General features: G+C 34.6%; 2 protein-coding genes across 2 annotated transcripts in view; one reads left to right on the top strand and one right to left on the bottom strand.

Moving 5' to 3' along the window:
* The window catches only part of LOC137622973 (connectin-like), a 575,164-nt gene that overhangs the window by 224,093 nt on the left and 338,571 nt on the right, over positions 1-12,500 (top strand). The gene's annotated exons all lie outside the window — the stretch shown is intronic.
* Positions 7,017-11,197, bottom strand: LOC137622972 (uncharacterized). Its single transcript, XM_068353584.1, has 2 exons — positions 9,372-11,197; positions 7,017-8,793 (listed from the first exon to the last, which is right to left on the bottom strand). The coding sequence occupies exons 1-2, from the start codon at positions 11,056-11,058 to the stop codon at positions 8,774-8,776; spliced, it is 1,707 nt and encodes a 568-aa protein (XP_068209685.1). The 5' UTR covers positions 11,059-11,197; the 3' UTR covers positions 7,017-8,773.

Raw genomic sequence — 12,500 nt, 5'->3', positions numbered from 1 at the left:
GAATACTATAAGCATTTATCCACTAGCTTCAAGACAGATTCGGAAAAAAAGCTAGTTTTGGTCCATACTTTAAGGATACTATGTTCAGTGCAAGGAATTGATAATTATTTTACACTTCCATTCCAGCCTGATCCTCATGGGGCTAGTCTCAATAGAGAACATGCATAGATGCACAGCTTACATTGATGGCATACACAGGATAACATATGGAATAGAATTAAATTTAGTTGTATCAATTGCGTGAAACGGCATATAGAGACGATTATTATTATTATTATTATTATTATTATTATTATTATTATTGTTGTTGTTATTATAATAATTATTATTATTATTATTATAACTATTATTGTTGTTATTATTATTATTGTTATTATTATTATTTTTATATTATTATTATTAATATTATTATTATTATAATTATTATTTTTATTATTATTGTTGTTGTTATTATTATTATTATTTATTATTATTATTATTACTATTATTAGCTAAACTACAACCCTAGTTGGAAAAGCAGGGTGCTCCTATTGAAGCCCAAGAACCCAGTGTGGAAAAGAAAAAAGGAAATAAATAAACTATATGAAAAGTAATGAACAATTAAAATAGAATATTTTTAAGAAAAGTAATAACATTACAACAGATATTTCATATATACAGTAAACTATAAAAAGAAATTTACATCTCGATCCTTGTAACTAAAACTTATTTCAAAACAAAAGATAGGTTGTATACACTAAAATCGCTAAAAAGATGTTATTTATATTAAATAGTGTGCGGTGATTCTTCCCCACACTAGAGCATTGTGTTTAATAGGGGAGTTAGTTGATGCTCGCTAATGATTGAAATAATACGTCAGAAATATATTCGTTTGTAAAATGAGATAATAGGACATTCAACTATTCAACTATTCACATTATTATTACTAGCTATACTACAACCCTAGTTGGAAAAGCAGGATGCTATAGGTCCAAGGGCTCCAACAGAGATAGCCCAGTGAGGAAAGGAAATAGGGAAGTGAATAAATTAAATGAAAAGTGATAAACTATTAGAATAAAATATTTTAAGAACAGTAACAACATTAAAACATCTTTCATATATAAGCTATAAAAAGAGACTTATGTCTGCCTGTTCAACATAAAAACAATTGCTGCAAGTTTGAGTTTTTGAAGTTCTACCGATTTAGCGACCCGATTAGAGAGATCATTCCACAACTTGGTCACAGCTGGAATAAAACTTCTAGAATACTGTGTAGTTTTGAGCCTCATGATGGAGAAGGCCTGAATATTAGAATTAATTACATACCTAGTATTAGGAACAACGATTGTCTTGAAGATTGCAGAGGTGATATTGTGCTGGTTTCCTTTAATTAAAGTATTTCCTACCATACATAATCGCTCATTGATAGTCAGCACAAAAGCAGACACCTGTGCAAGCATAAGTGCCGCAGATACCACTAAAATAATCAGCAAGCAATAAAAATAGTTTCCGGCAATTTCTACAAAGTTGACCATTCATACTAAGGGAATCATACATATGAAAGCTTCTTGCTAATAATATGAGCAACTTGTAAAGTATAATGGACTTCTCCTGGATAAGTCTCATTATTATTACTCTATGTAAAGGCAATTATCTTTGCCAATGGAACTGATATGTAAAATTTTATATCCCTTCAAAATTACTCCTTCCTACCTTTTAATATTTGGCATCGGATAATTTCAATCTGAGGAGCTCCTTGAGATACTGGCTACATTTGTATTTGCCTGGTCTGAATTCTCCATGAGGAGCGGGAACCACATCGTGGATTCAAGAATTTTTATTTTTTTTATCAGTCAGTTCAAATCATCCTCCTACGCCTATTGACGCAAAGGGCCTCTGTTAGATTTCGCCAGTCGTTTCAATCTTATCAATACTTCTCCATTCATCATCTCCCTCTTCACGCTTCATAGTCCTCAGCCATGTAGGCCTTGGTCTTTCAACTCTTCTAGTTCCTTATGGAGCCCGATTGAAAGTTTGGTGAACTAATCTTTCATATTTTTTGTCATTCACTCTCTCAAACTATTATGATTTTTTAAATTCAAAGCTTACACAATAAGTAAACTTACAGGCTACACAAAAACAAATCTTTATTTTTTTATGTTTGCAATTTACACTCTAACATATTATGGAGTCATTTCAATGAAATTGTGTTGTATAAAATAGAAATAAAATTTAATTGCATTTTTCATGAGGATACAAGAAAATTTATAAAATTAACATTGTCATTAATTAATATAATTTTATTTTTCTTTTTTTTCAGGTTAGTGGTTAAATGATTAGAGTTCATCTATTTTTATTAAAGGTAAGAGTAGAATTGTTTTGTTATTGTTAATTATTTACTCCATATCATACTGGCAATTTAAGGGATCGCCTCAATTTCGGCTAAATTTTTTATTTAAAAAATTTCACCTTATAATTCTGTAACGATGATTTCCACTAGTGAAATCGGTTGCTCTTAGTACTTCATCTGCGTAATGATTACCTTCACATTATTCTAACCTAACCTTATTTAGTCCGAACTTCTCTCCAAGACCTCAGTAAATTGATGTCTCCTAGAAATGCTGTCATTCCACAGTTATCCAATATGGCACTCTGGTGATTATTATTATTATTATTATTATTATTATTATTATTATTATTATTTTTATTATTATTACTATTATTATTATTATTACTATTATTATTTTCATTACTTGCTAAGCTACAACCCTAGTTAGAAAAGCAGGATACTATAAGCTCAGGGGATCCAAAAGGGAAAATAGACCAGTAAGGAAAGGAAACAAAGCAAAAGAGAATATTTCAAGAACAGCAACACCACTAAAATAAATATTAACTATATAAACTATAAAAAACTCCAACAAAACAAGAGGAAGAGAAACAAGTTAGGGGTAGTTAGTAAAATTTGAATGGTAATTACCTAACATAGCCTAATATCGATAGTCGGTGTATGTAGTCATCATCATCATCATCATCATCTCCTCCTACGCCTAATGACGCTAAGGGCCTCGGTTAGATTTCGCCAGTCGTCTCTATCTTGAGCTTTTAATTCAAATTTCCTCATTCATCATCTCCTACTTCGCGCTTCATAGTCCTAAGCCATGTAGGCCTGGATCTTCCAACTCTTCTAGTGCCTTGTATAATGTGAAATTCTTGATAATTTTATTTGGAATATACATTCGATATGGGGTTGCAGTGGCCTAATGGAAACGTCCCTGCCTGGTGATCTGTCGGATTGGGGTTCGAGCCCAGCTTAAGCTCGATAGGTTCTTGTATCTTTAAATTCACCCTCCTTGTGAGCTAAGGATGGGGTGATTGGAGGAGCCTATATGTCTACCTGCTGAGTCATCAGCAGCCATTACCTTGCCCTCCCTGACCCTAGCTTGGGTGGAGAGGGGGCTTGGACGCTGATCATAAGTATACAATATATGGTAAGTCTCTAGGGCATTGTCCTGCTAGCTAGAGCATTGTCATAGCCCTTTCCTTTGCCATTTATAAGCGACATTTAAACGTGAAAAGGGAAAACCTTGTTTGGATTTTCCCCAGAAAAAAACGTCGCGAGTAATTCCGAGGATAGGGCAATAAGAGCATATGACCTCCTACCGAGGCTTATGAAACGTAACCTCTAGATTAACATTTTCGATAGTTGTCTGTGAGATTTGCAATCCTTTGACTGATCTAGATTTACGATTGTCTTAGTGAAGTTTCTCGTCTTAAAGACCTATAGATCCGGTCGGGACTACAGTCCACCCCAAAGCCAAAATCAAAGTCCTTCAAAAGAAAGCAACCGTGTTACCTCATACGAATTGGAAAAAAGGTACGCTAATAGAAGTCAGATCCTGTTTTTATCGAAGGAAATATTTTACCTCAGAAATCTGTTAAAAAAAAATTGTTTTATTAAAAAATAATAGAAGAATTAAACCTCATAGATTTATAAAAGAAATTGAAATCAACACTTCGGAGATCTTGCCTAACTTTTTCTATTATTCAGTGTTTATCGAATGAAATATTTTACCCCAGAAATTAAAAAAAGAAAAACTTGTTTTATGAAAAAAAGAAAAAATGGTAGAACTAAACATCATAGATTTATAAAAGAAATTGAAATGAACAATGGAGATCATGCTTATCATATTTTATTGTTCCTATCAGTTGTTGTCGCTCACGGGAACATCCCCACATGTACACGCCTCTTTTCGAGGACGTTTTTATCAAATCATTTCAGGGATATGGATGTTGAAACTGAGTTTGAGGTATCCGATTATTAATGCAGTTAGACCGTGAATTATAATGTTCAGTTTAAATCATTTTTCAAATAACAAAAACATCAAACATTGAGTACAGTTTACTTCTATGATTTTATAATTTTCAATTGATATGGATGAGCTGGTTTGTTTTAAACTTTTTAAACCAACCGTGATTTCCGTTGTTTGAAGGTTATTATATTAATTTTCAAGCTTCATTTTACCCAATATCAGTTCTTCATTACGTAAGTTTCATACCATTTTTTTTTTTTTTTTTTTACAAACTGAATACAAACTATAAATTAATTATTATCATAAATAATATTACACTCTTAACCTGATTGCAAAATTAGATTAATATCATCGAACCCACGATGAGTCGAAGTATTTTTAAAGGAAGTTTTTTTTTATATCGGATAATAATTACTTTCTAGTTTGTATCCAGTTTGTAAAGATAAAACAAAGAGAAAACATTTTCGATAGAAACTTGTGCTAAACGTTACTTTTGTAAATTCAAATTATCTCGATCAAAATACCTATCCAAATCTAATCAATTTTAATCTACAATATTATTCTTCAAAGTAATTTGGACCTAAAATATATTTCGTCAAGTTGGAAGGCCAAAGCCTGTGGAGTCCACGACATTTCACCAGATAGTCAACAGCATGAAATTTTGACTGACCACAAAACCCTACGAGGGAGAAATTTTCATAGACTCAAAATGGATTTTGAAATCTGATTTTCTCTCTCGAATGAATCCTTAGGTCTGAGAGGAAAAAATAAAGCGTATTTTACCCAAATATCTTCGATTCTAGTCTGTGGGTGCCATGATTTTTGAAGAATTTTTTTTTAAGAGCCGCTTGAAGGCAAGTGTTTAGCCGTAAAGAAGGTTGTTTACGGTGAGACCTTTTGGTTTCGTTTTAAAGTTGGCCGTGCGAATTCTCGTAAAAGGGGCGTCTTCAATATTTCAGGATGAGGCCTTGGTCGCCCAACCGATCCGGAGGCGCTGGTGCGTGTACTTCCTATTTTCCATAAATCTGGCCCCTTCCAGAAACTGCTTCCAGTCTTACTCCACCCACTCCTCACGCGCGAGTCTTAGTCTTGCCTGGGAGGAGGGACTGGAAGACGGAAGAGAAGTAGAAAAAGAGGAGGAGGGGAGAATTGCTGAGATATTAAAGATAAATCCTCATTATTTTTTCGTTAGAGTTAAGTCCTCGGGTAGTTTCACAAAGGGATGTTGCTGTAGGTATTTTTATTTTTAAATAGAAATTAAGAAATAAGTTTATGTTAATCTACATACATGTAAATCAAAATGAAAACTCTCTCTCTCTCTCTCTCTCTCTCTCTCTCTCTCTCTCTCTCTCTCTCTCTCTCTCTCTCTCTCTATTGATATTGACAAAGCAACTCCAAAAACTGTTACCTTCTGGATTCTTATTTGCGCTCGGTAGTTGTGTATGAAACTTTGAGGATTGGAGGTGACATCATTATTATTGATTTAGAGCTGCTCAACTTCATTGATCATAAGATAACCTAGTAATATGCAGATTTTTCACACACACATATATAATTTATATTTATATAAATATATATATATATATATATATATATATATATATATATATATATATATATATATAGATATATATATATATATATAGATATATATATATATATATATAGTTAGTTAGATATATATATATATATATATATATATATATATAGATATAGATATATATATGTATATATAGAGAGAGAGAGATGTTTATATATGTATTTATGTATGTATTTGCGTGTGTTTAAATGATCTACTGGTAGTGGTTTTTTTTTTTTACCAATTTTCTACGTATTTATAATTGCCACAATGACCTCTTAACTTTTCGATTCCTTTCAGCATTTTGGATACGCTTGCCATCACTAATGTTGAACCCAAGTGTATGAATAGATGAAGAAACGTTTCCCTTATAGCATTCGAAGCCAGTAAGGAAAAGTTTGGATGAGGTTGAACATTAAATATTCGGACAAGTAGTTAGAGTTAAAGCTTACCACAGCAATGGGCTAGCCATGCAGGTGCCCAATATTGGAAAAAGCGTGAAACCTATATATCTTGAAAGCACAGTGACGTAACACTCAGTTTTGTATTTCCTGATAGATGAAGATGACGTTAACCGAACACATTTCTGACATCTTCTTTCATCGAGGTAGTAAGGCATTTCAGGCGTCTCTGTCAGAGGAATGTAGATATGTGCACATGCTCAGTCTAGATTTTGAACATATTTTTGACTGCGTACTGAAGGGATTTATAGTTAGTGTTTATTGAGATATGAGCGACCTTCGAGGACTTCGAACAACCACACCAAAAATCTCCCCATATAGCAAATAGCAAGTGTCTGGATATATATATATATATATATATATATATATATATATATATATATATATATATATATATATATATATATATATATGCATATATATACACATCTGTATATATATACATCTATCTATATATATGTATATATACACATCTATATATATATATATATATATATATATATATATATATATATATATATATATATATATATATATTTATATATACATATATATATATACAGTATATATATATATATTGTCACAACATCTGCTTTCCACTTGACTATTCATTCATAAATTCTCAGTAATGAGGGCAACACTTCATGTAGGTATAGTAGATATATTAGGAGAATGATCAAATTAAAGTTAAAATTAAACAGACTTTACTTATTTTAAATCACGTATAAATATATAACAAAATAATAACAAATAACCACTTAATAAACACTATAAGCAAGTGAAGAATTAGCCACCGGATAACGAACTCAAAAGTATTAACTTGAAAGAGCTTGGAAGTAAACATTTCCAAGGATTACATACGTAAAAATAACAAAAGGTAATTTCATTCATGCTGTCCGCTACGATCAGCAATCAATAGATGGCGCTAAAGTTATACACAATAATAGGTGTAATTAGAAATGCTAAATAATGATAGGAGGGTTATTATAGTTCCCCCCTGTTAGGAATGAAATTATGACAATCTTATTGACAAATTTAGTAAATTGTGGTTTTCTGTCCAAGACGTGATAATGCGTCGGCGATGGTGTTGCTTGATCCTCGAATGCTGTGGATCTCAATGTTGTAAGACGACAAGATGTATGACCATCGAAGAAGTTTCTTGTTGTTAAGCTTTGCCCTTTCGAGGAAGGTAAGGGGTTTGTGGTCTGTGTAAATGACTACACGTGCAGCTCCTTCCAGATATGGACGAAAATGAAGGACAGTTGCAACAAGACTATATAATTCTTTCTCGATGGTAGGCCATCCTAGTTGAGCGCCTTTGAACGCTCCTGAGTAATAAGATACTGGCAGCAGATGTTCCAACAAAGGAGGAAAAGTACTGGTCCCATTGATTTCTTGCAGTAGGACACCACCAAATCCAGTATTACAAGCATCGACCTGTATAAAAAAAGGTTTAGTAAGATTAGGCGCTTGCAACAAAGGAGATGAAGTCATGAATAACTTTAGCTGCCGGAAGGCCTTATCGTGATCCTGTGTCCAGTGAAACCTTACTTTGCTGGATGTCAATACATGTAGAGGAGAAGTTATGATGGAAAAATTAGGACAAAACTTTGAATAATATGACACCATACCTAAGAAAGTTTTGAGTTCTTTTTTATCACTAGGAGTGGGGAATGAAGTTATAGCCTTTACATTAGTATCCTTGGGTAATATGGAGCCACTGCCAATGACATGTCCTAGGTATGTAACTTTTGCCTTACCAAATGAACTCTTGGCTAAATTAATAACTAGGTTAGCTTCCAGGAGTCTTTTGAAGAGTTCTCTTAAGATCTTGAGATGTTCGTCCCAGGAGATACTAGCAATTACGATGTCATCCAAATAGACATACACACCCTCCAAACCACGTGTAACTTCATGGACCATCCTTTGGAATGTAGCTGGAGCATTAGTCATCCCAAATGGCAAAACTCTGTATTCAAAGAGACCAAAAGGTGTTATAAAGGCTGATATCTCTTGTCCTATCTGTTAATTTAATTTGATAATAACCCTTTAAGAGATCAATCTGGGTAAGGTATTTAGAATTACTCACAGAGTCAATAATATCCGCAATTCTAGGTAATGGATAAGCATCCTTGACCGTTACAGAATTAACCCTTCTATAATCCGTACACATACGATAGGAATTGTTAGGCTTTTTAACTAAAATACAAGGCGATGCCCAGGGAGACTTACTTGGTGCAGCCAAATCTAGTTTTAGTAAATACTCAACCTCAGCCTTCAAGGCTGGTAATAAACGATGGGACACCCGATAAAAAGGTTGACGAACGGGATTGGCGTTTGGTTCTAGCACAATATCATGTTGCACCAAGGTACAGCAACCAGGAGTGTCTGAACATATTGCAGGATAAGACTTCAGAACAGCCTCTAATTCTTCCCTTTCCACCTTAGGAAGATGACCAAGATACTGTGAAAGCAAAGAAAGAATCTGTGAATTACTAGCATCTTTCCATGACAAAATATGATTATGAGCCAAAGTTTCTTCTTCGTCTGGCTCAAGAGGAGCTAAAAGTTTATCATTATCAACTGCCTCGGGTACTATGTTTTTAGGGGTAGGAGAAGTCTCGATGGGAGTAGTTATCCTCGAGTTGTGAGTGGAGTGATCAGTCTCTCTACTTATCAGGTGAACTGCCTGTGGAGAAATCTTTGCAGATTGGTATGGTTTTATAAGATTAATGTGCACTAACTGGCTAGGCTTCCTTTTATCTGGAGTTTCAATTGCATAAGTTGTTTTAGAGACCCTTTTAGTGATTTTATACGGACCCATAAATTTTTCTCTCAATGGAGCTCCTGGAACTGGTCGATATACAAGTACATCATCTCCTACTTTAAAAGTTCTAATTTTGGCCTTTTTATCGTAATGGTTTTTCATTCGAATCTGACTGTTATTTAAATTCAGATTGGCAAATTCATAAACATGGTCAAATTTAACCTTAAGACTTTGGAGGTATTGCGGAATACTTACCTGCTGGTCTTTGTAAGTACCTCTTAGGATGTTTTCTTTTACCATACTAAGGTTTGTCCTAGGTCTGCGGCCAAACATCATCTCGAAGGGAGAAATTCCAGTCGATTCATTAGGTGTACTCCTAAGTACATACATAAGCAGATCCAGGTCTTCATCCCAGTCTCGTCCAGTTTCACAAATGTACTTGCGCAGGAGGTTTTTAATGGTCTGGTGTACTCGTTCGAGGGCTCCATTAGTCTGAGGGTGATAAGCTGAAGCAAAAATATGAGAGATGTTTAACTGCTTTAAAGTTTGCTTAAACAAATCACTAGTGAAGTTTGTCCCCTGATCACACTGAAGCTCTTTTGGAAAACCAAAAATGGTGAATATTTTAAGAAGATTAACAATTATTGTTCTAGCAGATATGTTTTTTATAGGTACGGCTAAAGGAAATCTAGTAGTTGGACACAACAAGGTTAAAATGTACTCATTTTGTTTCTTAGTTTTGGGAAGTGGACCAACACAATCTACAATTACCTTTTCAAAAGGAGAATTAGGTACTGTAATAGGAACTAATGGTGCTGGAGGTATTTTCTGATTTGGTTTACCAGTTACCTGGCAGGGATGGCAAGATTCTATGTGGTGCTTTACATCAGCTTTCATACCAGGCCAGTAGTAATCGTCCAGCAAACGCTTATAGGTTTTGGAAATGCCTAGATGAGACTCTGCTGAATGAGCAAGATCCAATAAGGCTGCACGAAGATTAGAAGGAACTACAAGCTGGTAACTATCATGCCAGGAATTTTGTCCTGCAATCTTCAAAGGTCTATAACGTCTCATAAGGATGTTATTATCAAGATAAAAATATGGTAACTTACTTTCATCAACGTCATCTTTTACTTTATCAAAGTATTCTTTCAAACTATCATCAGACCTTTGATACTCTACAAATTCATCTGAGGGAATATCAACAAGATCAGCAAGGACTTTTTCACCTAAGGTACTTTGATCCACCTTACCTGTGTGTTCAGTGTCGCTAGAAGTTGAGGTTTTAGACCTGGTGACTACTTGGCAGGGAAGCTCTACCACCGGAGAAAGCTCTTTGCAAGCTTTTTCGATCACTACTTCAGGCTGCGTAATGATAAGACTAGGAGTACCGTTAGATTGAGCCAAGTCATTACCAAGTATCATGTCTATGTTCTTGCAAGGCAGGTCAGAATCCAACAAGGCGACATTAGTTGAACCTTTAAAATAAGGACAATCAAGAGAAATCTGTACAATAGGTAAAACCTTTTGACAAGTCAAATCTGATACAGTTACATACTGATCTGTTGGTTTAGCTAAATCTTTTAACTTTGAGCTAATGATAGTTTGAGATGACCCTGTATCTCTCAAAATTTGCACGGGAATATCATTTACTTTACCAGGATATGTAAATGCTGTAAAGTCTGATAGAGGTTGAGCACAGTGAAGAGTAGTTTTATTTGCAGTATTCCCTGATTTGGGTCCTTGTGAAAAAGCATTAGGAGAAGCCTTACCATGAGATGCTTTACATTTGGGACTAGGACAGACTTTAATATGATGACCTTCTTTCTTACAAAAAGTACAAACCTGTGGGGAAGATGAAGGTGAGGACGAATGTGGTTTAAGTTTATGAATGAGATGGTAATCATCAGCTAATAGGGCAGCCCTTTTGCCATCTTTTTCTTGTTTTTCTCTAATAAACATTGCCACATTAGCTGGAATACGCCTCAGGAATTCTTCTAAAACTATTAAATTCTTTAATTGTTCTAAAGTAGTTATTTGTTCCTTATCTATCCATTTATTAAACTGCTTCAACTTCAGTGTGAAAAACTCTAGATAGGTTTGAGCTTGGTTCTTCAAAGTTTGTCTGAAGACTTGTCTATACCCTTCTGCTGTAACACTATAAGCATCTAATATGGCAGTTTTAAAGATTTCATAATCCCTTTCTTGGACAATTTGTGCTGCCACATATGCAGCTTTTCCTTTGAAGGAGTTTCTGATTAAGAGAACATATTGGTCTCTAGGCCAGTTGAGAGACGTTGCAGTGTTTTCAAAAGTAATGAAAAAAACATCAGGATCTTTTTCATCGAAGACAGGCAGGAGTTTGCGTGCTTTACTAAGGTCAAAAGCATCGGGTAGCTGTTTTTCTGCCAACCTTTCTTCTATTCTTATGGCTGATAGTTCCTTTTCCAACAGAACTTTTTCTTTACGTTCTATTTCAAGTCTTCTTTGCTCAGTTTCTACTGCGGCATTTGCAGCTTCAAGCCTTTTTTGTTCAGCTTCTAGTGTTAACTGCTGCAGTTCAAGTTGGAGTTTCAATTTCACTATCTCTGGGTCTTCAGTTACAGTAACAGTACGAGCAGCACCTCGTTCAAGTGTTAAAGGCCTTAAGGGAAGAGCCTCTTCTTCAGTTATGTTACCACTATTTATCAGGAAATCTAATATCTTTCCCAATAGTTCAGCTTTCACCACAGCATGACCTACAGATATTCTAGCCCTTACAGCTATTTGGCGAAGCTGGTCCTTTTTAGCTTCCTGTAGTGTATTTAGGTGCTCCCTGGGTGCACCTAAAAATTTCTCAAGATCAAAAGGCATCTCTCAATACTGATAAAATGGAAAATATCACTGGAAATTATATTACTACTATACACAAGCTTTAAGACTTAAAAACGTCAGGGCATTCATGGATTTATGGTGCGAAGGCACTCACAAACCAGAGGAATTTCCTTAATCCTTAAGTCCTACAATGTACAGAAATTCACTTAAATGAACAAGGCTTTAATAATCCATGCCAATCGGAAAACTTGGTTCACCAATAATGCAAAACCACTAATAATCTTGAATAAAATATTTTTAATGAAGTAAATAATTGGATGTACCAACAGTTACCTGAACAAGGAATAAACCTTTAAATATCCATCGAGGTGGAACGAAGTTCTTGACCACGTGGTCGTAACAATATCCAGCCGAAATCCTTGAAAGAGCGAAGGTCGTACCCTGAGTAAGAGGAGCAGAAGTTCCTAAGGAAGGAATCTTCAATTCCTTATGATGAGGTTTTGAATGCCTCGAAGCACCTCGAGAAGTTGGGGCGACTATGAAGATATCGCTAAGCGATGGTAGTCAACAGAGTCGAGGGTTAAAAGAAT

The sequence above is a fragment of the Palaemon carinicauda genome, chromosome 30 (assembly GCF_036898095.1).
Source record: "Palaemon carinicauda isolate YSFRI2023 chromosome 30, ASM3689809v2, whole genome shotgun sequence".
Taxonomy (NCBI): Eukaryota; Metazoa; Arthropoda; class Malacostraca; order Decapoda; family Palaemonidae; genus Palaemon; species Palaemon carinicauda.
This window is presented reverse-complemented; position numbering and strand designations above follow the sequence as displayed.